General features: G+C 41.2%; 1 protein-coding gene and 1 long non-coding RNA gene across 2 annotated transcripts in view; one reads left to right on the top strand and one right to left on the bottom strand.

Moving 5' to 3' along the window:
* The window catches only part of LOC140527547 (uncharacterized), an 85,351-nt gene extending 63,708 nt beyond the window's left edge, over nucleotides 1-21,643 (bottom strand). Inside the window, exons 1-2 of the long non-coding RNA XR_011974828.1 lie at nucleotides 20,955-21,643; nucleotides 19,187-19,269 (exon numbers count right to left, since the gene is read on the bottom strand). This is a non-coding gene — a long non-coding RNA (uncharacterized lncRNA). The remainder of the gene's footprint in view (nucleotides 1-19,186; nucleotides 19,270-20,954) is intronic.
* LOC140527546 (large ribosomal subunit protein uL29-like) lies at nucleotides 7,640-8,172 on the top strand. Its single transcript, XM_072644557.1, is given in 1 exon segment — nucleotides 7,640-8,172. A coding segment is annotated over 1 exon segment (366 nt). The 5' UTR covers nucleotides 7,640-7,739; the 3' UTR covers nucleotides 8,106-8,172.
* Nucleotides 21,644-24,765: the final 3,122 nt, after the last annotated feature.

Below are 24,765 nucleotides of genomic sequence, written 5' to 3'. Positions count from 1 at the left end.
GAGAGACAATTTAAAAATTATGGACCTACCTGAAAGCCATGATCAAAAAAAGAGCCTAGACATCATCTTTCATGAAATTATCAAGGAAAACTGCCCTGAAATTCTAGAACCAGAGGGCAAAATAAGTATTCAAGGAATCCACAGATCACCACCTGAAAGAGATCCAAAAAGAGAAACTCCTAGGAACATTGTGGCCAAATTCCAGAGTTCCCAGGTCAAGGAGAAAATATTGCAAGCAGCTAGAAAGAAACAATTCAAGTATTGTGGAAATACAATCAGGATAACACAAGATCTAGCAGCTTCTACATTAAGGGATCAAAGGGCGTGGAATAGCATATTCCAGAAGTCAAAGGAACTAGGACTAAAACCAAGAATCACCTACCTAGCAAAACTGAGTATAATATTTCAGGGGAAAAATTGGTCTTTCAATGAAATAGAGGACTTTCAAGCATTCTTGATGAAAAGACCAGAGCTGAAAAGAAAATTTGACTTTGAAACACAAGAATGAAGAGAAGTATGAAAAAGTAAATAGCAAAGAGAAGTCATAAGGGACTTTACTAAAGTTGAACTGTTTACATTCCTACATGGAAAGACAATATTTGTAACTCTTGAAACTATTCAGTATGTGGGTATTGGGTGGGATTACACACACACACATGCACACACACATGCACATGCACACGTAGAGACAGAGTGCACAGAGTGAATTGAAGAGGATGGGATCATATCTTAAAAAAATGAAATCAAGCAGTGAGAGAGAAATATATTGGGAAGAGAAAGGGGGAAATGGAATGGGACAAATTATCTCTCATAAAAGAGGCAAGCAAAAGACTTATTAGTGGAGGGAGAAAGAGGGGAGGTGAGAGAAAAACATGAAGTTTACTCTCATCACATTCCACTAAAGGAAGGAATAAAATGCACACTCATTTTGGTATGAAAACCTATCTTACAATACAGGGAAGTGGGGGATAAGGGGATAATCAGGGTGGGGGGGATGATGGAAGGGAGGGCATAGGGAGGAGGGAGCAATTTGAGGTCAACACTCATGAGGAGGGACAGGATCAAAAGAGAGAATAGAAGTAATAGGGGACAGGATAGGATGGAGGGAAATATAATTAGTTCTTACACAACACTACTATTATGGAAGTCATTTGCAAAACTACACAGATTTGGCCTATATTGAATTGCTTGCCTTCCAAAGGGAAGGGGTGGGGAGGGAGGGAGGAAGAGGAGTTGGAACTCAAAGTTTTAGGAACAACTGTCGAGTACTTATTTCCACTAGGAAATAAGAAATATAGGTAAAGGGGTATAGGATGGAGACAAGGGCAGAGAGGGATGATAGAAGAGAGGGCAGATTGGCAGACAGGGGCAATTAGAACGCTCAGTGTTTTGGGGTGGGAGGAGGGGACAAAAGGGGAGAAAATTTGGAACCCAAAATTTTGTGAAAATGAATGTTAAAAGTTAAATAAATTAAAAAAAGAGAGAGAGAGAGAGAAATCTAAGCATCACAGGTCTCCCAGAAGAACATGATGGGACAAAAAACCTTAACACCACAGTGAAGACAATAATAGAAGAGAACTGCTAAACATAGGAAATTAAATCACTATTGAAAGAATTCACAAATCACTGACTCTAGAAAAAAAAACAAGGCTGCAAACTCTAAGATACGTAGTGATTAAAATGAACAATTCATTTCAGAAACAATAAGTTCTTCAGGACATCAGGAGAAAAGCATTCAAATACAAATGAAAGGATATTAAAAAAATGCAAGACTATTCTATACTCATTAGAAAAAGGAAGAGGGAATGAACTAATGCATTCCAAAGAGCAAAGAGTTCAGGATATATCTCTGAGTGACCTATCCTAAACTTAACCGTATAGGACAATTTATTTTTTTTCTTATTCAACAGATTTTCACATTAGTCATATTGCATAGAAGAATTAATATGAATATGAGAAACCATGAGAAAAAAACAAAGCATAACATAACAAACTAGAAAATAGTCTGCTTCATTCTACATTCCTACTCTATAGTTCTTTCTCTGGATGTGGAGGGCATTTTGCATCATTAGTCCTTTGGAAATGTTTTAGGTCTTTGCATTGCTGTGAAGGGCTAAGTCTATTAGAAAGGGTCCTCACGTACTGTTACTGTCATTGTGTATAACATTGTCCTGGTTCTGCTCATTTCAATCAGCATCAGCTTATATGTCTTCCTAGGTTTTTCTGAAGTCTAACTGTTTGTCATTACTTATAGCACAATAGTATTCCATTACATTCATAAACCACAACGTATTCAGTCATTCCCCAGTTGATGGGCATCCCCTCGATTTCCAGTTCTTGGCCACTACAAAGAGAGCTGCTATAAATATTTTTGTGCATGTGGGTCATTTTCCCATTTTTATAATCTCTATGGGATATAGCCCTAGAAGTGATATTGCTGGATTAAAGGATATGCATCGTTTTATAGGCCTTTGGGCATAGTTTCAAATTGCTCTCCAGAATGGTTGGATCAGCTCACAGTTCCACCAACAATGAATTAGTGTTCCAGTTCTCCCACATCTTCTCCAAAATTTATCATCTTTCTGTTTTGTCATGTTAGCCAATCTGATAGGTGTGATGAGGTACCTCAGAGTTGTTTTGATTTGCATCTCTCTAATCAGAAGTGATTTAGAGCATTTTTTCATATGACTACAGATAGCTTTAATTTCTTCCTCTGAAAACTGCCTGTTCATATCCTGTGATCATTTATCAATTGGGGAATGACTTGTATTCTTATACATCTGACTCAATTCTCTATATATTTTAGAAATGAGACCTTTATCACAGATACTAGTTGTAAAGATTCTTTTCCAGTTTTCTGCTTCCCTCTTAATCTTGGTTGCATTGTCTTTGTACAAAACTTTTCAATTTGATGTAATCAAAATTAAGCATTCTGCATTTCATAATATTCTCTGCCTCTTGTTTGGTCATAAATTTCCCCATTCTCCATAAATCTGACAAATAAACTATTCCTTGCTCCCTTAATATCAGGCTTTACACCTAGATCAAGTACCTATTTGGACTTTATTCTGGTATTTGGTATCAGGCATTGGTCTATACCCAGTTTCTATCACACTGTTTTCCAGTTTTCCCAGCAATTTTTGTCACACTATGAGTTCTTATCCCATAAACTGGGGACCTTGGGTTTGTCAAATGGTAGAATGTTATAAGCATTGACTACTGTGTCTTGTGTAACTAACTTATTCCACTGATCTACACCTCCATTTCTTAGCCAATACAAAGTAGTTTTGATGATTGCTGCTTCATAACGCAATTTGGGATATGACATGGCTAGGCCACCTTCTTTTCTTTTCATTAATTGCCTTGATATTCTGGACCTTTTGTTCTTGCAGATAAATTTTGATATTTTTTTGAGCTCTGGAAAATAACTTTTTGGAAGTACAAAGTCTTCTCTGTGTGCTATGGCACCCTCAAACTGCCTATAGAGGTAGAAGAACTAAGAGGTCCTCTAGTTCAATCCCTTCATTTTTCAGATAAGGGAACTGAGGCCCAACATTGCCCAAATTCACAGGTAGGACTTGAATCCAGGCCCTCTGATTCAGAAGCCAGTGATCTTTTCATTATCCACTGCAACATTTTACCCAGGGGGCAAGGCGTCCTCTGAAACATAATCTGCTGTAAAACTCCCATCTTACAGAGTAGGAGGTGACGGCCCAGATAAGCGAGACTTGCCTGAGATCACAGTACTGTTGATTTCTAGTCAAAATATTTAAAAAGAGCATGCTAATGGAAATTTATACAGCATTCTCATGTCTATACAATGCTCTCTACTTGAGGTATCATTTCTCTCCATTTTACAGATGGAGAAAGTGAGGTTTTGAGCAGCTTTACTTGCCTATTATGACCTAGCTAGCCGTGTGAGGCAGAATTTGAACCCAGCATCTCCTGACTTCAGATCCAGAGTTTTACTCACTCTGCTCCACCATACAAAGTCTTGACTATACCATCCTCAGATGGACTGACTAGTGACTTGGCAAACTAACAAGTTAGCTTTTCCTCTCAAGCCTGGGAGCAGAAGGGGGTTTTCTCATGTCAGTAGTATTCTTCAGTTTGCTTCCTTAGAGAAAAAAAACAACTCTCTTCTCTTCCCCTTAGATTGGTTGAATGTGACAAAGAGGTGGCTAAATGGCACAATAGTGCACAGAACTCTGGGTCTGGAGTCAGGAAGATCTGAATTCAAATCCTACCTCAGACACTTACTAGCTGTGCAACCCTCGCCAAGTCTCTTAACTGGTTTGCTTGAGCTTCCTCAACTGTAAAATGAGGACAATAGTAGCACCTAACTCTCAGGGTTGTTGTGAGACTCCAATGAGATAATATTTGTAAAGTGCCTGACACTTTGTAGGCATCATAGCAATGAGTTACTAGTATTACAAAGACCAGACTTTACCTTTGATCTTGTCATCATAATTTATATTGACTAAGCTGAAGGAATTTGATGATGCTGTTGGGACCTTGAACAAGTTATTCAGACTCTCTAGATCTCAGATTCCTGGCCTAAAAAAGAAGGAAATTCAAAGAGATACTATCTAAGGTTTCTGTTAGTTCTAGGGTCATATGACTCTGACTTTTGAAAAGCAGCCTGGGCTAATATATCCCCAGGATGTCAAGCTGTTGGGCAATTGCTGAGGGCTCAGGTCACTGTGGGCTCACTACCTCTCTTCCTGCTCTTTTCCTCAGAAACTAATACTGAAATGACTTCAGAGAAGAGGTATCAATCCCATTGGCTTTGCCACTGCACCCTAAGGAAAAGGAAACTTGGTGAGGGTAGGGGCTGGGGGGAGTGGCTTTCCATCTGACTTGGGGGCTGACACCTCCTATGTGTATTATCTCCTCCATTATAATGGGAGCTCCTCATGAGCAGACATTTGTGTCCCCAATGCTTTGCACACAGTAAGTGCTTAATAAATGCTCATGTATTCATTCTCCTTTTTCCCTCCTGTAAAAGCACAAGAATTGTAAATGGTGAAATGGAAACAGTGCCAGATTGGCAGGCAGTAGACACAGGTTCACACACCCTGACTCTAATCTGACCATGGATAAGCATGTCCTACAATTTCTCTGATCCTCCATTTCTTAATCTTTAAAATGGGAATAATGATACTTTGCCACTGCCTACCTTGTAGGGTTGGTGTGAGGAAAGAGCCCCATGAATTAGTTTTTGTTATTATTAATTCTCCCACCTTTCCCATTTTCCAAACCCAACCCCCACCATAGTCTACACTGAGCTAAGTTTGCATTCACTTATCCATATAAAAATACTCAGGAATGTTACCCTCTGAAGATAAATCCTGTACTATGCCTCCAAACCGAAGCCACAGGCCAAAAGCAATGACAGCAGATTCCGCCAACTGAGAAATAAGCAAGACTGTTAATATCTGCTCCAGCAGGCCTGCGAGGACAGCTAAAGGTGCTACCTGTGTGATGGAATATCCAAAAGATGGATGGGAAGGCCAAAAACATCATCACCTTCAGAAGCAATAATACTAACCCTCATTCATTCTACTGTTTTAATGTTTACAAAGCACTTTCCAAGCATTATCTCATTTGATCTTCACAACAACCTTGGGAAGTAGGTGCTATTTTTATCTGATTTTGCAGATGAGGAAATTGAGGCAAACACATGTTATGTAGCTTTCCCAGGGTCACAGAGCTACTAAGTGTCTGAAGGCAGATTTAAACTCAAGATCTTCCTGACTACAGATCCAGTGCTCTTTTCACTGTACCACCTAATAGCCTCCTTGGCAACTAGGAGTTAAAGAACTTACCCAGGGTCACACAGCTAATAAATGTCTGAGGCCGGATTTGGACTCAGGTGGTATCCCAATAACAGTTCACATTACTGGAGAGCATTGTACAAGATTCACAAAGTGCTTTCTGTACAACAACCCTTGAAAGTAAGTAGTGCAAGTGTTATTATCATAACACTATATAAATCTCTCCAAACAACCAGCTGAAGGCTCCACAGCCAGAATTCAAATCTGCCTCTCTTGAATCCAACTTCAGGTGCTCCATTACACCATGTTGTAGACAGAATGTGAACCTTGGGCAGCTAGGTGACATGGTAGATACACCAGGCCTGGAGTCAAGAAGACTCATCTCTTTGAGTTTAAATCTAGTCTCAGACACTTACTAGCTTGTGTGACCCTGGGTAAGTCACTTAACCCTGTTGGCCTTAGTTCCCTCATCTGTAAAATGAACTGGAAAAGAAAATTGTAAACTGCTCCTTTGCCAGAAGACCCTAAATGTGGTCATGAACAGTCAGACATGACTCAAATGACTAAACAACAATTTCTAGCAGGCAGTACAATGTATGAAATATAGTAGAGCTTAATGAGTATTTATTGAATCAGAACACATATCTCTTGCACATATATAACTTCCATCAAATTCCTTAGTGTCTTAGGGAGGGGAGAAGGGAAGGAAGGAGAAAATTTGGAACTCAATATTTATATAAGAAGTGCATGTTTAAATATATGTGTGTGTATATATGTATCCCTTTCAATAAATAAATATAAAAATGCAATATAGTTAGTCAATAAATGTTTATTAAGTAACGGCTTTGTGTCAGGTAACTGTACTAAATTTTGGGGATACAAAAAGACAAAAACCATTCTCTGACCCTCCAAACTTATTGTCTACTCTGCTTTTGTGCTCTACAGTCTCTTGACATTGGTACCTTAACTACTCAAATAACTTAAGGACTCCTGGGCCTTGCCAAATGTCCTGCAGTGGGATTTTGAGGTCCTTGAGAGGAGGGGTCATTTACCTTTTTCCATTTGTATTCCCAATAATTGACACAGTGCTTGGCATATGATAAGGGCTTGATAAATGTTCATTCATTCATTCCTGTTTTGTTGGTCAGTTACCTAACGTTTTTTCTTGTTACGTCTAGGTTGGGCAGACAAGAAGTGACTGGCTAGTCCCTTGCAGCTCTAAGTTCTATGGTCCTATGAAAAGAGATATGATTATGCCTGGAAAATCTAGGAAGGGGCTGAGGAAAAACAAAATAAATGTAGACAAGGTCAAAGCAGCTGGCAAAGATGAAAGGACATAATGTTGTGTACTACTCAGGATGGAGAGGAGGAAGTCACAGGGAATGAAATGGGCCAGGGTCAACTACTAGGATCTGGGCTGGGTTGAGGTATTTCAGTCTGAGGTCAAAACAAACCATGATCCAGAGAAATAAATAATCAAGGGAGTGATAGGAACAATGATTTGGAATTAAAAACAGGTCAGGTACAGAAGGAACAACCATTTGGGGAACCAGGCAAGAAAAAAAGGAGGTTGGATTCCTAATCCCAATCCTAGAGTGAATTGTAAAGCAGACAAGCAAAGCAGATATTGGGAAAATGGATGTTATTCCAGGTAAGGGAGTAGGATCTGAACAGGGGACAATTCACCTTGAGCTAAGATTCTTTCTAGAGACCTCATCTTCACCCATTATTTGGAGAGGGTACACGGGGGGAACAAGGTGATACCCTAGACAGAAAACTGGACATGGTGTCAGCAAGATGTAAGTTCAGATCCAGCCTGCAACATTTATTAGTTGAGTGACCCTGGACAAGTCACTTAATGTCTGTTTGCCTCCAGTTCCTCAACTGTAAAACAGGGATAATAAAAACACATAAGTCGCTCTTTCTCCTTCAAGCCGGTGGCTGTGCATCTGAGCTGAAATCATGGCAAAAATCAAGGCCAGGGATCTTCGTGGGAAGAAGAAGGAGGAGCTACTCAAACAGTTAGATGATTTAAAGGTGGAACTTTCCCAATGGAGAGTGGCCAAGGTCACTGGAGGAGCAGCATCCAAGTTATCTAAGATCTGAGTAGTCTGAAAATCTATTGCCCGAGTCCTGACTGTCATCAACCAGACACAGAAAGAGAACCTCAGGAAATTCTATAAGGGCAAGAAATACCTGGACCTTTGGCCCAAGAAGACCCGTGCCATGTGCCACAGACTTAATAAGCATGAGGAAAGCCTGAAGACCAAAAAACAGCAGAGGAAGGAACGCCTGTACCCTCTCCGGAAATTTGCTGTTAAGGCATAATTTGTTAAGGTGCTCAATAAAAAGACAAATTGTTGTAAAAAACAAAAAAACAAAAAAACACATAAGTCCAAAGGTTGCTATAAGGGTTAAATTAAATACTATTTGTAAAATGCAGGGCACTTAGTAGGTGATATATAAATGCTTGCTTCTTTCCTGGACCAGATGACCTCTAATATGCTTATAACCTTGAATCTATAATCCTGGATTATTATTCTCCCCATTTTACAGGTGAGAAAATCCAGTGGTGAAGTGAAGTCTGTTGTCTCATAGCTAGTAAGCATGAGACTCAACATTTGAATCCATGGCCCACCTGACTCAAAGTCCACTCTCTACTATACCACCCTAGGTCTCTTGATGTTCAGGCCACTGACCTTTCCACCATATTCTACTCCTGCACAGGCATGATCATGGGAGTTCAATTTCTGAATCATGTCTAGTTTATAGGACTGCTAGAAAACTAGGTTCACACAAGGTCCAAGGTTAATGATTTGGATCTAACTCTAGACTTTCCCTTTGCATAGAAAACTGTGTGTCTACATCACTATGACCATGAACCACACACCCCTTCTCCCAAGACAACTCTAAGCTAAACTGGTTAGCAGGTTCATTGTGCCTAAACATGCCAGGAGCAAAGCCCATCCTCCAAGCTTACTCTAGGAAGATAGCTTGTACTTTCAGCCCATTGGGGTGGAATGGGATGGGGGAGGAACACACGACCCTCTTCAAGTGTCTCTCATCAATTCAGCAGCACAGAAGGTTCCCTTTACCCAAATGTACTTGGTATATTAGCCAGCACAGCAGGTGCAGTCAGTTCATTTATACCTGGGGAAGCTCATTTCAGCAACTTAACATATGCAACCCATCTGGAGTCAAATGGTGCATTGTCCAGGGGGTTAGGGGAGGGGGCCTGGTCAGGAATACATACCTCATCAATGCTGCAAACCATTAAACTCATTATATCCACATGTCCCAGTACATTCACATGGAGGCCAGACCTTGCTTATTTCGAGGTACAGAGGACCACGGGAGCACAGAGGCATCAGAATGTGGGCATGGGCTTCAAGCACCAGCTTTTGACCATGATTGCCCAAAGCCACTGTTGGGATTCAGCAACTGCATCCCCATAGGACTTTTTTCAAGGGTGGAGGGAAGATGGAAAAGATGAGGGAGCTTTAGCAAAATTGGGAGTTTCTAAACACCCTCATCCTGTGCTTCCTTCCTTTTCTGCAAATGAGGAATTTGAATTGTCCCACTTCCTCATGGAGGCTGAGTATTAGCCTACCCTTAAAGTTCTAAACAGCAAAGCTTTACCTAGAGCAGGGTACCTGGAGCTTTGTCCCTAGGCACTGAAATTGAGGGGACAGAGGGGAAAGTTTCACACACACAGAGTTTCTCTCTCTCTCTCTCTCTCTCTCTCTCTCTCTCTCTCTCTCTCTCTCTCTCTCTGTGGGAATTGCTACAATGGCAAGTAAAGTCTAGGGTATGAGTCTATTATGAGTGCTGTTATCACCCTATTTTGCATTTTGATGAGGAACTGAGGCAGTATGTCTAATGCCTTGAAGTGAATTGATCAAAGAGGCCAAAGGTAGATATTTTGTAGAAGATTAATGTAACTCACAAAATGTCAATGGGGATGCATGAAAGAAAGGAGGAAGGGAGGGGAGGGGGAGGAAGAGGAAATAAGGAAGGGAAAATGGAAAAAGAAATGAAAGGGGGAGATGGAGGAAGGCAGGAAAAGAGGATGGAGGAAAGGAAGGAAGGAAACATCTTTGTCATTATAAATGTTATTTAGCACTCACTGGTTGTGGTATGAGGGATTGAGGAGGGAAATACTTGCCTAATATCCATTTTATAGACCTAGAATGATGAAGAAATTCAACTGTGTGACCAAATCCAAGTTGTCAATCAAGTAGATGATGACAAGCCAAGAATAAAACACAGGGTTCCTAAATTTATTGTCCCTGTAAACCATGAAATGCACATAACTCATCTTCACTGAGGAGAGGGGTTATTATGTCATGAGATACCTGAGTGCCAATAACCAGCGAGTTTATGGAAGTAGGAGGGGAGAAGTGATACAAGGACAGATGAAGGAGACATAAGTGGGAAAGAACGGAAGACAATAAGTGTTTATATAGTGCCTAAAATATGCCAGACATTGTGTTAAGCACTTTTAAAATTTATTTTTGCAAACATCTCCTTTGATCTTTACAACAAGGCTATCAGGTTTGTGCTAGATTGCTCTCATTTTATAGATGAGGAAAATGAGGAAAATAGAGGTTAAGTGACTAGCCCAGGGTCACACTGCTAGTGTCTTGAGGCTGGATTTGAATTTGGGTCTCTCTGACTCCAGTCTCAGCACTCTTTCCCTTGTCCCACCAACTGCCTTTAAAAATAGAGAAAAATCTCCATCAGATTTAGAGCTAGAAGCAGATCAGTACTCTTCCATAAGGGAAGTCATTACTCAAGGTTGCATATTCTGGGTTATGCAATCAGAAAAGGATTTAGGGGTCCAAGATAATCTCTTCTGTCAGACAGAACCCTCCCACGGAGAACATGTTCAGAACTTAGAAGCAGGTTTGCCTTCTCTCCTTTACTAGGTTCTGATCTCTGGAAGTATCCACCAGCTCCAGGGTAACACCAAAACCCTGCACCAGATCTTGGAGGAGTCTGACGCTCTCCTTGCCATAATCTGGGGAGCAACCCTACCCAGTACCAACAGCTGTACAGAACAAAAGAAAGTGGTAAGAGGTGGGAGGGATGTGTAACACATGATTCAGGACAGATTGAAATGTTCTCACAAGAGAAGCTGATACTGAGTAACAGACAAAGGGAACTGCCAGGAGATAGCCTTTGGAGAAAGGGAGTATGAATATGAAGGATTAATGTAAGATAGGGCTTTGTGGCTTGTGTTCCCCACATGCAAATCCATATGGATCTCCTCTTCCCCTGGATGAGCTACTCAACCAGAGAAACAGAAAGGGTTTGAGAAATATTGAAATGACACACCCTCTGGAGATATTAAAAATGTGCTACTATTTTTTTCCATTGGAGATTTCTAGAGCAAAAGAGCCAAATATTCACCATTCATCTTTCTCGTTTAATGATAACAATAGCCAACACTTATGTATAGCACTTTAAAATTTAGAAAATATTTTACAAATATTATCTCATTTGATGCTCACAATAGCCCTGGAAGGTAAGTGCTGTTATCACCCCATTTTGCAGATGAGGAAACTGAGGCAGGCAGTTTAAGTGACTTGACTAAGCACAGCTAGTAAGTGTCTGAACTCAGGTCTTCCTGACTATAGACCTAACATCTTCTCTGCTATACCACCCGGTTTCTATTAAACTCTTCTATTAAAACCATCAGTACTACACAAGTAGTCTGTCATAATCACAAACTGGTCCTATTAAGTCATGGGGCTTCCAAGGCACAGACATTGAAAGCCTGGGATGGCTTTAGAATATTAGGATTCTGGAGGAGAAGGTGGAGAAAGTTTGAGAAATTGACAGTCATTCCAAGGACTCCTCTCTGAGCTCAAGCCTGTCTTTCAGGTGAGAACAGAGTTGGTGGACATATTTGAAGGGGTCCATGAACTTGGATGGAAAAAAAAATTTATGCATTTCCACTAACATCTTTCTGAAATTTATCATGTCCTTCAATTATGAATGTAGGCAACAAGTAATCTGAGAAAGGGGTTCATCAGTTTCACCAGATTGCCACAAGGATTCATGCCCCCCAAAAGTTTGTGTCCCTGAGCTAGAAAATCTCTAGATTGAGTACAGTACCTCTTTCTCCTCCTAGCAGGGGTTAGATATTGGATTAATGTCCTAGATCAGCTACAAATAGCTGCATCAGAATCAGTGACTGTTTGCTGTTTTTAAGGGATTTGACAAACTTTTATCAGCCTAAACATGCAAATTTTCCCATGCATTTTCCCAGTTGCTGAATAAATTAACACACATTTAATGAATGCCCAACCTTCATATAATGGCACAGTAACTGCAAATGATGTCAAAGAACCCTGGTAATTGCAAAGAACAAAAAGATTATAGGTGGTTTTTTCTTAATTAAAATTCTGACATGTCCTATTTCATTCAGGATCCCAGTTTATCTGTATGCTTTCTTTAGATGTTTTAAAACCCCATTCTTGTGAAGTACTATCTGCAGAACCCGACTTTCTTTGGTTAGCAGAAGGGTACTGTAGGTAACAGAGGGAGGTCATCCCAGAAGTACAGCAGAGAAGGGTGTGGAATCCTGCTTTGGGCTTTATTAGGCATTCTAACCAAGAATCTGATCTTTTACTTAGGAGGAGTCAATAAAAAGAGAAATTCTAGCTCTGAAAACCAAATTGTCTGAGCAAGAAAATCTCCTTAAGAATACAAATGAATGCCTAAAGACTACTAAGCTGGAGAAGGAGAACTTGGAGCAGTTCATTGTCAAACAATGTAGGTGTTTCCAGCCAGCACTGCTTGAGATCAAGGGGGTTGAGGAAATAAGGTGGAAAAAAGTAGATGTTTATACATGTCCCTGCCCTTCTGATAGATGTACAGTAACCATGGAGACCACAAAAGTTCCATCACATGAATGTGTCCATGAATGGAGCTTTCTTGATATCTCCACGCCTCCTATACATTATGTCTAAACAATCAAAATATATTTACTATGTGTCAGGCAATATGCTAAATACTGGGGATACAAAGAGAGAATTAAATGTTCCTGCCCTCAGGGAGCTTAGATTCGATCATAGAAAACATAATGTGCCCATATAACAGATACATTATATATAAAAAGTAAATAGAAGACAATTGCAGGGGAGAGTACTAGCAGCTAGGGGAGGAAGATGAGGGTAAGCTCCATAGCGGAAGTGGTACTTGAGCTGAAGTTTGAAGTAAGATGTGGATTCTAAGAGATGTAGCTGAAGAGAAGGAGTCCAAGTATAAGGAAAACTATACAAGGGCACACACACATACACACACACACACACACACACACACACACAAATAAAAAATGTATGACAGAAGTAGGAATGTCTGGTTGAATTACAACAGTGTGTGAAGAGGAAAAGTGTATACTAGGACTAGAAAGTATAGGTTTGGGCTTAGTTGAGAAGAGCTTCAAGTGCTAGGAGAATTTGTATTTTATCTTATAAGCTATACAGAGTGATGGAAGCTTCTTGAGCAGGGGAGTCTGGACCTGTGCTTTAGGAATATCATTTTGGGAGCTGTGTGTTATGATAGATTGAAAAAGGAAGAGACTGGAGGTAGGAAGAAGCAAATAGGCGACTATTATGATTGTCCTGGAAAGAGGCAATGTGGTTTGAAACTAACAGGGTGATCATGTAAATGGAGAGAAGAGGTAGATTTGACATTGGTGATGGGGAATGAGGGTGATGGAAGAGTCAAGGATGGCATTGAGATTATGAACTTAGATGACTGAAAAGATGGTTTAGTAACCTCAACAGGAAAAGGAAAGTGAGTCAGAGAGGGGTGGGTTCTTATGGAAACATAATGCATTCTCTTTGGGACATGTTGAGTTTGAGATGCCTATAGTTTATCCAATTTAAAATGTCTAGTAGGTGGTTGGTGATTGAACTCAGGAACTGTATATATTAGTGTCGTATAGAGAGAGATGGAAATTGAACCTATAAGAGTTAGTGAGTTCACCCTAGATAATAAAGAGAGGGAAAAGGAGAGGATCCAGGACTGATCTTGTCAGTTTATCCATGATTAGGTGATGGAACATAGTTGAAGATCCTTCAAAAAAAGACTAAGAAATAGTGAGATAAGGAGAAATGAGAGAACATTATCTCCAAAAAAAAACCAAAACCAAAGAGGACAGAATAGCCAGGAAAAGAGAAATATGAAATGCTACAGCAAGGTCATGATAGATGAGGATTGAAAAAAGATCATTGGACATAGCAGTGAAGAGACCATTGTAAACTTTGGAGAGTACATTCTCAGTTGAATGATAAGGTCAGAATCTAGGTTTCAAAGGATGAGGAGAGAGAGAAGAGAGGTGGAAGCAAAGCGTAAAGATAATGGGGGTTTTCCCCCTTGAAGTTGGCTGTGAAAAGGAGGAGAAAACATAGGGTGATATATTGAAAGTGATGTTAGATGAGTTTTTTTAAATAGGGTCAAGTGAGGGGGGGGTGTTGTGTTGTTTTCTTTTTTTAGAGATAGCACAAATTTGGTTGAGTTTGTTGGCAATAGAGAAGAATAGAGATTGATTGCAGATTAGAAAGATGGGATGATTGCTGGGAGACAGGAGTGGATGGGATGAAGGTACAGGTTCTTTAGGAGTAGGGTCATGTCTCATCTGGGCAGCTAGGTGATACAGTGGATGGAGCACCAGTGAAGGAGTCAGGAGGACCTGAGTTCAAATCTCACCTCAGACACTTGACACTCAGTAGCTGTGTGACCTTGGGCAAGTCACAACCCCAATTGCCTCATCCTGGGTCATCTCCAGTCATCCTGATGAATATCTGGTCACTGGATTCAGATGGCTCTGGAGAAGAAGTGAGGCTGGTGACCTGCTCAGCCCTCCCTCACTCAAAACAAAGTCAAGTACAAGTCATGTCATTATTTCTCTGATGGCATGGTCTTCTTCAGCAATGAAGGACAAACACACACATGTCTCATCAAAGACCTGAATTAAAGAGGAAATGAGAGAAGTAAGTCCAGATGATTTTGAGGTGGAGATCAGCACTGAATGGTCTCTTTTATTAGTAAGGTGAGGAGAGGGGGAAGGCTTCTGTGAGAGGCTGAGAAAGAGAAGTTTCAAAGAGTGTCTGGAGAGTCTGTCTTGTAATGGAGACCTGATTGGGTAAGAATAAAAAGATTTCTTTGCAATAGCAAAAGACCATTGAGATCAGACAGAATCATTGTGGCCCAGAGACAGCATGGTTTCATGGCTTCCTAAAGCACCATTCAGCAGTAGAATTGGATGGAACACCCAAAGTGAATATTCTGAGGTTGGAGATAGTCAGGAAGAACAGTGATAGGACAAGGGGGCAAAGGATTTGGATGGACAGAAATCATGAATGAGGAAGAGTCAAGCCAAGATGGCAAAGTAGAAAAGCTCCCCCACATAACCCATAAAATACCTGTAAAAATTAGTCTAAACAAAGTATAGAGCAGCAGAAGCCACAAAACAACTGAGTGAAAGAGATTTCCAACCCAAGACAGCCTGGATGGCTGACACGAAAGGTCTATCACACTGGGCATGGAGTGGAGCACACCCCAGTGTGGGCCACATGGCGCAGCAGGAACAGGACCCAGAACAGGCTTCAGGGAGTCACCAACAGGAGAAGTGCCCAGACAGCTCAACACACAAATGCCACAGACAGCTTCAAAAGTCAGTGAGAAAGCTCCTTCACCCAGAAGAAGGGAACACATTCTCAACCACTGGCAGCACCCATTGCAGAGGCAGCATCCATTTTTGGAGCCCTCTGCCTAAAGCTGATCTGAATCTCAGCCCTGAGCTCATCCCTGGGAGCTTTTCATATAAAGCCCCTGGGGGAAATGAGCAGCTGATCTGAATCTCAGCCCTGTGGGTGGCCCTGGAGTGAGGAGGAGCACTGATGTGGTGAAACTGGAGGTGGTTGTGGAAAGGGAATTCTTCCTCAGATTCTGGGCAGAACAATTTTTGGTTGCTCCCAGACCAGTATGCAGACCAGGAGAGGAGTAAACACCTCTCCCTTGATTGTGCCATCTTGGAGGAACTGAGAACTTACAGGTCCCCAGAGTATACCTTCCTCTTGACAAAGGACTCAAAAGTCAAGTCACTGGCTGGAAAAATGTCCAAAAAAGGGAAAAAATATAAAACTACAGAAATTTACTTTCTTGGTGAACAGGTATTTTCTTCCATCCTTTTGGATGAGGAAGAACAATACATACTATCACAGGAAATCAAAGTTTCTACACCCCAAACCTCCAAAACAAATATGCAATGGTTGCAGGTCATGGAAGAGCTCAAAAAGGATTTTGAAAATCAAGTAAAAGAGGTGGACGAAAAATTGGGCAGAGAAATGAGAGAGATGCAAGACAATCATGAAAACCAAGTCAACAGCTTGCTAAAAAGGAGACCCAAAAAATGCTGAAGAAAATAACACCTTTAAAAATAGGCTAACTCAATTGGCAAAAGAGGTCTAAAAAACCAATGAGGGGAAGAATGCTTTAAAAAGCAAAATTAGCCAAAAGGAAAAGAAGGTTCAAAAGCTCATTGAAGAAAATACTTCTTTAAAAATTAGGATGGAACAGATGGAAGCTAATTACTTTATGAGAAACCAAGAAATTACAAAACAAAACCCAAAGAATGAAAAAATAGAAGATAATGTGAAATATCTCATTGGAAAAACAACTGACCTGGAAAATAGATCCAGGAGAGACAATTTTAAAATTATGGGACTACCTGAAAGCCATGATCAAAAAAAAAAAAGGCTAGACATCATCTTTCATGAAATTATCAAGGAAAACTGATATTCTAGATATTCTAGAACCAGAAGGCAAAATAAATATTGAAAAAATCCACCGATCACCTCCTGAAAGGGATCCAAAAAGAGAAACTCCTAGGAATATTGTAGGCAATTTCCAGAGTTCGCAGGTCAAGGAGAAAATATTGCAAAGAAATCATTCCAGTATATATTCCAGTATTCCAGGAAATACAATCAGGATAACACAAGATCTAGGAGCTTCTACATTAAGGGATCGAAGGGTGTGGAATATGATATTCCAGAAGTCAAAGGAACTAGAATTAAAACCAAGAATCATCTATGCAGCAAAACTGAGTGTAATACTTCAGAGGAAAAATGGTCATTCAATGAAACAGAGGACTTTCAAGCATTCTTGTTGAAAAGACCAGAACTGAATAGAAAATTTGACTTTCAAACACAAGAATCAAGAGAAGCATGAAAAGGGAAACAGAAAAGAGAAATCATAAGGAACTTTCTAAAGTTGAACTGTTTATATTCCTACATGGAAAGATAATATTTAAAACTCTTGAGACTTTTCTCAGTATTTGGGTAGTTGGAGGGATTATACACACACATACATACTTATATACATACATACATGTATATATACATATATATATATATATATATAGAGAGAGAGAGAGAGAGAGAGAGAGAGAGAGAGAGAAAGAGAGAGAGAGAGAGAGAGCACAGGGTGAGTTGAATAAGATGGGATGATATATAAAAAAATAAAATTGGTGAGAGAGGAATATACTGGGAGGAGAAAGGGAGAAATGGAATGGGTCAAATTATCCCTCATAAAAGAGACAAAAAATCTTTTTCAATGGAGGAAAAAAGGGGGGGGGTGAGAGGGAAAAAGTGAAGCTTACTCTCTTCACATTTGGTTTAAGAAGGGAACAGCATGCTCACTCAACTTCATATGAAAATCTATCTTACACTACAGGAAAGTAGGGGAGAAGGGGACAAGTGGGGTGGGGGATGGTAGAAGGGAGGGCAAATGTTAGGAGGGAGTAATTAGAAATAAACACTTTTGGGAAGGGACAAGGTCAAAATAGAGAATAGAATAAATGTAGGGCAGGATAGGATCGAAGGAAATATAGTCTTACACAACACGACTATTATGGAAGTCTTTTGCAAAACTACACTTAGACATCCTATAATGAACTGCCTGTCTTCTCAGTGGGGATGGGTGGGGAGGGAGGAAGGGAGAGAAGTTGGAATTCAAAGTTTTAGGAGCAAATGTTGAGAATTGTTTTTGCATACAACTGGGAAATAAGAAATGCAGGTAATGGGGTATAGAAGTCTATCTTGCCCTACAAGATAAGAAAGAAGATGGGGATGAGAGAAGGGAGGGGTGTGACAGAAGGGAGGGCATATTGAAGGAAGGGGTAATCAGAATGCCAGGCATTGTGGGGTAGGGGAAGGGGAGAGTTGGGGAGAAAATTTGGAACTCAAAATTTTGTGGATATGAATGTTGAAAACTAAAATTAAATAAATAAACATTAAAAAAAAATCACAAATGAGAGAAATGCAATTGACCAATGGAGCAAGCTTACAAAGCACCTATACTCTGTATGCTAAGCCAAGTGAGTCATTAGCAGACTTCTGATTTCTGCCTTCTTATTGTTCCAGTAATTAGGACACATGAGGTTTTGAAAAAGGCAAGAACAAATCTTGAGGAAAGAGAATTGACAGTGACCAGCTCGACCAGCTAATCATGGGACCCACTACCCCCTCATCCTCAAATCTTTACACCTATAGCCAGGTGACCACAAATGCTGCAGTTTAGCTTTGAAGGAAACCATGATCTTTCCACCACTTGCAGTCATTATAGTGAGGCCACTGTTCTGCTTCACGTATCTTTGTCACCTCTGTGCCCTCTCCTATGTTGTTAACCTAATTCCGAAGAAAAGTTTAGAAAAGAAGAGGTATTCGACTGACTACCAAACTGAAGGTCTACAGAGCTGTTGTGATGATTTCATTGTTGTATGCCTGTGAAACATGGACAGAGTACCAACGCCATGCCAGGAAATTCAATCATTTTCCATTTGAACTGTCTTAGGAAGATTCTGAGGATCACCTGGCAGGATAAGGTACCAGACACTGAAGTCCTTGCTCAAACTGAACTGCCAAATATTCAAACCATGCTTCAGAGAGTGCAACCCCAATGAGCTGTCCATGTTGTTCGAATGCCAAATGTACGCTTGCTAAAAAGACTATTTTATCAAGAACTTGCGTGGGGCAGGCAATGGTAGCCAGAAGAAACTCTACAAGGACACACTCAAGGTGTCTCTCAAGAACTTTGGATCTGACTGTGCAACATGGGAGACACTGACACAGGACCACTCATCATGGCGTGCCCACATAAAAAAGGTGCTGTGTTCTTTGAGCAAAGCAGAATTGAGACAGCACAAAGTAAACGCAGGATGTGCAAATTTGGGATATTCACCCCAAAATATTCACATGGACTATCTGTGCCCAACCTGAGGTAGAGCATTCTGAGCTCATATTTGTCTGATCAGACACAGTCAGACACAATGAAATTTCATTTTACAATGGTGATTTCATTTTGGTCCTCTTCAAAGACAAAGGACAATAACCAACCTCATTCATGCTCTTCTCTATTGATTTCCATCACCCCCTTTTAGCTTTAAGCTTGATCCGAAGAAATGCCATTCAGTTCCAACCTGGAGGAACAGGGAAAGTAACCAATCATGTCTGTGTGGCTACCACAGGGAGAAGAGAGGGAGGGACCTAAAGAAACACCAGGGCCCTGCTGACTCTTCTTTGGGAAGAGTGGCTGAAGTTTGTCAAGCTTGCTGGGTAAGAATTGGGGGGTGGCATGGGTAGAGATTAGGCTGGCTAGCCATCCAACTAGCTAGGTTCAACAAGAAGATCTCCCTGTGAGAGCTTTTTCCTGTCTGCCACAGGAAGCTGAGAACGTGCCCCCAATGGAACCCTTCCATTGTCAGGACCTTCTGAATGTGTTTCTCTACTCGGAACTAAAGCAAGCCAAGAGAGTATCTTGGCACATGGTCTAAAGAGAAAAGGTATCTCTGGACAATGCTATGCCTAGGGCAGGAAACAAGATCTCCACACACACTGCCCTTCACAGGCACCCTCACCTGTGTGCCTAAGTTTTGTCCTGAAGTGAAAAGAATGAGGAATGGGAGCAAATCCCCTTAAAGGATTAAAAGAATTTATACTGTGAAGTTTGGATTCAGTCAAAGTTCCACACTTGAGGATCTAGAGGGCCACATGTGTACTGAGGCCACAGATTCCCCACCCCTGTTTAGGCTATGGAACACTGTTCTCATATTGAATTTGTAGTCCAATAGAACCCTTAGGTCTTTTTCAAATAAAAAAGTCAATGTTTCCCCCAAAGCTCCTACTTGTCAAGGCAGTCACCGTAGAAGGATCCTAAGAGTAAGTAACCTTTATATGAAGCCTCTTAGGAGACCCTTATCCCTCCCCCTCTAATCCCTGGATTTCAGAGATCAATAAACTTGTTTGAGGAGAGGGGACAGAATCACTTTTCACTAACCTTTAACTGCAATTCAGCATTTCCTTCAGTTATTTTAAAACACTATTTTCAGGCAAGAGATTCATAGGCTTGCTTGGCAAAGAGGTTCATGATACACACAAAAACAAGAATCCCTAGTTCTAATTGATGCATAGTTTTTCTTTGCAATGCTCCCAGTCACCCAGGCTTCCAAGTCATCCTTAGCTCCTCACTTCCACTCAGCACATGTATCCATCCAATCTGGAGCTAAGCCTGCTTGTTTCTACCTTAGAATCAGCTCTCCTATATGTGCCCTTCTCTCCTGCAAGTCACCACCTGGCTCAACTCATGCTTGGACTACTTCAACAACCTGCTGTCTGCTCGCCTATTTTCCCCTAAATCTGCAGCCAAAGCAATCTTTCTAAAGCCCTCTCCTACTTAGTACTCTTCTTCTCACTATAAGAAAAGATGATCCAACAAGTAGATCAATTAAAAAAAAAATTAATGCTCCCTATTACTTCCAGGATATATGTGTATGTGTATAATATGTGTATACATATACATACATAAATGTATATTGTATATATATATGTGTGTGTATACACACGTGTGCACCTGTTTGGCTTTTAAACCCCTCTATTGGCCTGCCCCTCCCTACATTTCCAGTTTTCTTACACTTTACTCCCTTCCCCCCCATACTCTGATCGTCCTTGCTGGTCCTCGAACAGGATACCCCCATCTTCTGACCTGGCTGTCCCTGCTCCTTTCCATCTCCTTTAAGATTCAGGTCAAAACCTACCTTTTGCAAAAAGCCTTCTTCCCCCTTCCCCCTCCCCGCCCGTCCCACCTCTGACAAGACATCCCGCTCACTTTTCGTTTCTTGTCAGTCCGTAACTGTGGGCACGTTCTCTTCCACTACAATGGATGTTCCTAAAGACCAAGGCCTTCTTTGGCCTTCCAGGATGGCCCCTCCACGCGCTTTGCTTAAGTGAGCTAGCTGAGCCGACTGCTCCCATGGAAGCCTCGGCAAACGCCAAGGTCGAGCACACCGCGGGAGGGCAGCGCGCCCAGGCGTTCTGCTGCAACTGACTAGGCTAGAAACTGACCAACCTAGGGAAACTGACTAGGCTAGAAACTGACCAACCTAGGGAAACTGACTAGCCTAGAAACTGGGAAGCCTCCGAGGCAGATGGCTGGGGAGTGGAGCGGAAGGGGCGCGGGGAAGAGTCGGGCACACTGAACTGGCTCGGGTGGTCAGTGCTGCCCACCATGAACTTGTGCGGGTGCTCTTTGCCATGTGCCTGGCCCCTGGCGCTGTGGGACTGGGAGCCGTAGCGTTCCCTGGCACCTGCTCGCTTGTGGTATTGCCCATGATGGCTCAGGGGTCCCCAGCGAGGGGGGTGCGTTTGTCCTCCTCCTCCGCCGCCCCTTCTCTAGCTTCCTCTGGGTACGACCCCCTCTTTCTCCCGGGATCCCCTGCCTTCTTCCGACTGCTCTCCGGGAAACCCCCAGGACTGCCCGCCCCCAGGGAAGATGCCCCACCATTCGCCTGGGCGCTGAGCGCCTTCCTTTGGGAAGGGGGAAGGGCGAGAAGGCAGTCGAGCGCGTGCGCAGAGGTGGTTGCTCCTCGCCTCGGGGCTCAATATAAAGTTATTGGAACTGAAGGGTCGCGAGTTAGCGTTTTCTCCTAAAATGGCGAGGAAACCGCTGGGGGTCCTCCCAGCCACTCCCTGGTCACTCCTCGCGAGTGACCCTCTAGGCGGGCGGCCCTGTTCTCCATGGTACTGGAGGGGACTCGGTGGGTGCAGTCCTAGAGGTGGAGCCCGCGGAAAGGAGGGGCGGCCTCTACGTCCGCCAGCCTCACAGTCTGAGTGTGGAGCCAGGTGAGGTGGTGGGGTCCAGCCCGCCCCTTGGACAGAGGGAGAAACTGAGGACCTGAGGGAGGGGAAAGTAGGCGACGGTGGCAGTTCTGTTATCCGTGCCTCACTTTTTGTTTTCACGATCTTGCTTAAATAATTCAGGCTATATCTTATGAACTACTGCTACTTTTATTTCATTAACTCCTTCCCAATTACATTTTAAAATATATTTTTAGCATTCATTTTTTTAAACTGAATTCTAAATTCTCTCCCTCTCATCACTTTAAGAAGGCAAGCAATATGGTACTGATTCTAAGTAAGAAATCATGCAAAACATTTGCATATTAGCCATGCAAAAAATAATAACAAAAGGCAAGAAACAAAGAAATTTAAAATGCCTGCTTTATTCTGCACTCAGTTCATCAGTTCTCTTTCTGGAGATGGAGAACATTTTTCACAATCAGTCCTTTGGAATTGTCTTAGATCACTGTATTGCCATTCTTAGCTAAGTCCTTCATGGCCGCTCCTCATACAGTCTTCCTGTTACTATATACATTGTCCTCCTAGTTCTGCTGACTTCACTTTTAGGCAGTATGTCTCTTTAATTTTTTTTGTTTATTGTAAATTCTAATCAGACCGTGAAGAGCTAACAGTCTGTGCACAGACAGCTAACGGGGGAATAGCTCCCACTTCAATAATAAGCTTTCTTGCCTACTGAAATGTAAAGTTTCATCCTTTACTATGTTTATGGGCCTCACCATATGCTGCACCCAACAATTTGGAAGAAAGAGTTCATGATACAGAAGCTTGTAGCTTCTATAAAGTCTACAAGTCTTTGGACTTTTTCAGTTCTTTCTTCTGAACCACAATGGACCATATACATCTCTCCTTTCTCACCTTTTTTCCAGCTTTACATTAATCAAGTAGCAGAGTGAATGTTGATTTTAATTCAAAGATAGGACAAGGTGAGATATATAGGGTCAAGTATGGTTTTAAGGAAAGAACTGAGGAAATCCTGAGAATTGTGGTTTGTCCTTCATTCTCAAAGAGGACCATGACATCAGGTAGATGATGACATGACTTGCAATTGACTTTGATTTGAGTGAGAGAGGGCTGAGAAAAGTCACCAGCCACACTTTCTTCTCCAGAGTCATCTGGGTATAGGGGCCAGATAACAATCAGGACAACTAGATGGCCCAGCCCAAGGACTTGTAGACTTTACAGAAGCCACAAGCTTCTCTGTCATAAATTCTTTCCTCAGAATTGGTGGGTGCAGGATATGATGAGCACCAAATAATAGTAAAAAATGAAAGTGTCTACATTTCAAAAGGCAAGACAACTTAGAAAAGCTTCTTATAAGCTCTTCAGGGGAAAAAAATGACTTCAACATTGACATACTTTCATCCAGAAGTTAAACCAATGTAAATTAGTTCCCACACAGAGAATCCAGAAAATGTCTTGGTCAACAAATGCTCATTTGATTTGCCAGAGAAATATCTGTCAAAGGTAATACCAGGCTAGAATATGAACTCTACAAAAATGTTATAAAGAAGAATTATAAGTGACTATGAGGAAAAGCAAGCTTGGCAAGATAGCCAGCTAAACAGTCATCCCAATGGCATTCAAAGGATAGCAAAGAAAAGAAGATTACAGTAAAAGAAAAATAGAAATGATTTACTGAAAAATCATTTCAACAGACCTCTAAACCTAGTGGAATCACTGTATTTCAACCCTAAAATCATAGTCCCTGAGGTAGAAATGGCACTAAAGAAAATAAAACATAGGAAAAGCAACAGAATTTGATCAAGTATGTATAGAAATCTGTTCTGGAGATTATACAATTTTGAAGACATTAAGGGATACATATCTGAAGGAGGAAAAGTTACCAAAAGTGCAGAAAGAAATGTTGATGGAGAGAACATCAGGGACCACTAACTCATGTATTTCCCTTCTATCTATATATTAAATTTTATGAAAATCATTAGCATGAATTGAGGTTATCCTTGATGGTGATACTAATAGGGAATAAGCAGACTTTCTAGAGCAATATTCAACAATGTGCACAATTGACAACAATATGAAAATTGACTGAAAGATGTGGAATATAAGATCCCAATGTGCTCGTTGTTGGAGATAATGAGGTGGCTCAGCAGATAGAGCACTGGAGCTGGAGTCAAGAAAACCTGAATTCAAATCCATCTTCAGATATGAGTTATGTGACCCTGAACAAGCCACCCAACATCTGTCTGCCTCAGCTTCCTCATCTGTAAAATGGGGATAATAATAGCACCTACATCCCATTTGTAAAGCACTTTGCAAACCTTAAAACACTATATAAATGGGAACTATAATTATTATTGCTGATTATGAAAAGCATTTCCTTCAATAGAACAAGCTTTTTTTAGAAGGTGTTTCCCATCCATCCATCAAGATCTTTCAGGAATCCTTGGAAGAGGTTAGAACAGAAATTACCATTTGGTGACCCTTTGAAAATAAGCATCAGATGAGACATCAGAGATGCTTGCTCTCCAAATGTATTTGCCGTTGTAATAGAGATCTAGCACAGAATCCAAGCTGAGGAGGGTAAAATCCTCCAGAAGTTCCTGTTTGCAGATGCTATTTTATTGATTTAATCAATCCCCAAAACATTGCAGAACCTCCTGAAAGATTTTTAAGCACTCAAAGGAATTTAACTTGTCTATCCACGTAGGGAAGACCAAATGGATGAAAATGTCTATTGCCTAAAGTTTCAACACGCATCTGAATGAACATCCTATAGATTTTTCCAACAACACACATGCACGCACTTCAAACGGTACAAA

The sequence above is a fragment of the Notamacropus eugenii genome, chromosome 2 (assembly GCF_028372415.1).
Source record: "Notamacropus eugenii isolate mMacEug1 chromosome 2, mMacEug1.pri_v2, whole genome shotgun sequence".
Classification (NCBI taxonomy): domain Eukaryota; kingdom Metazoa; phylum Chordata; class Mammalia; order Diprotodontia; family Macropodidae; genus Notamacropus; species Notamacropus eugenii.
Note: the sequence above shows the minus strand (reverse complement) of the source record. Positions and strands in the feature narration are given on the sequence as shown.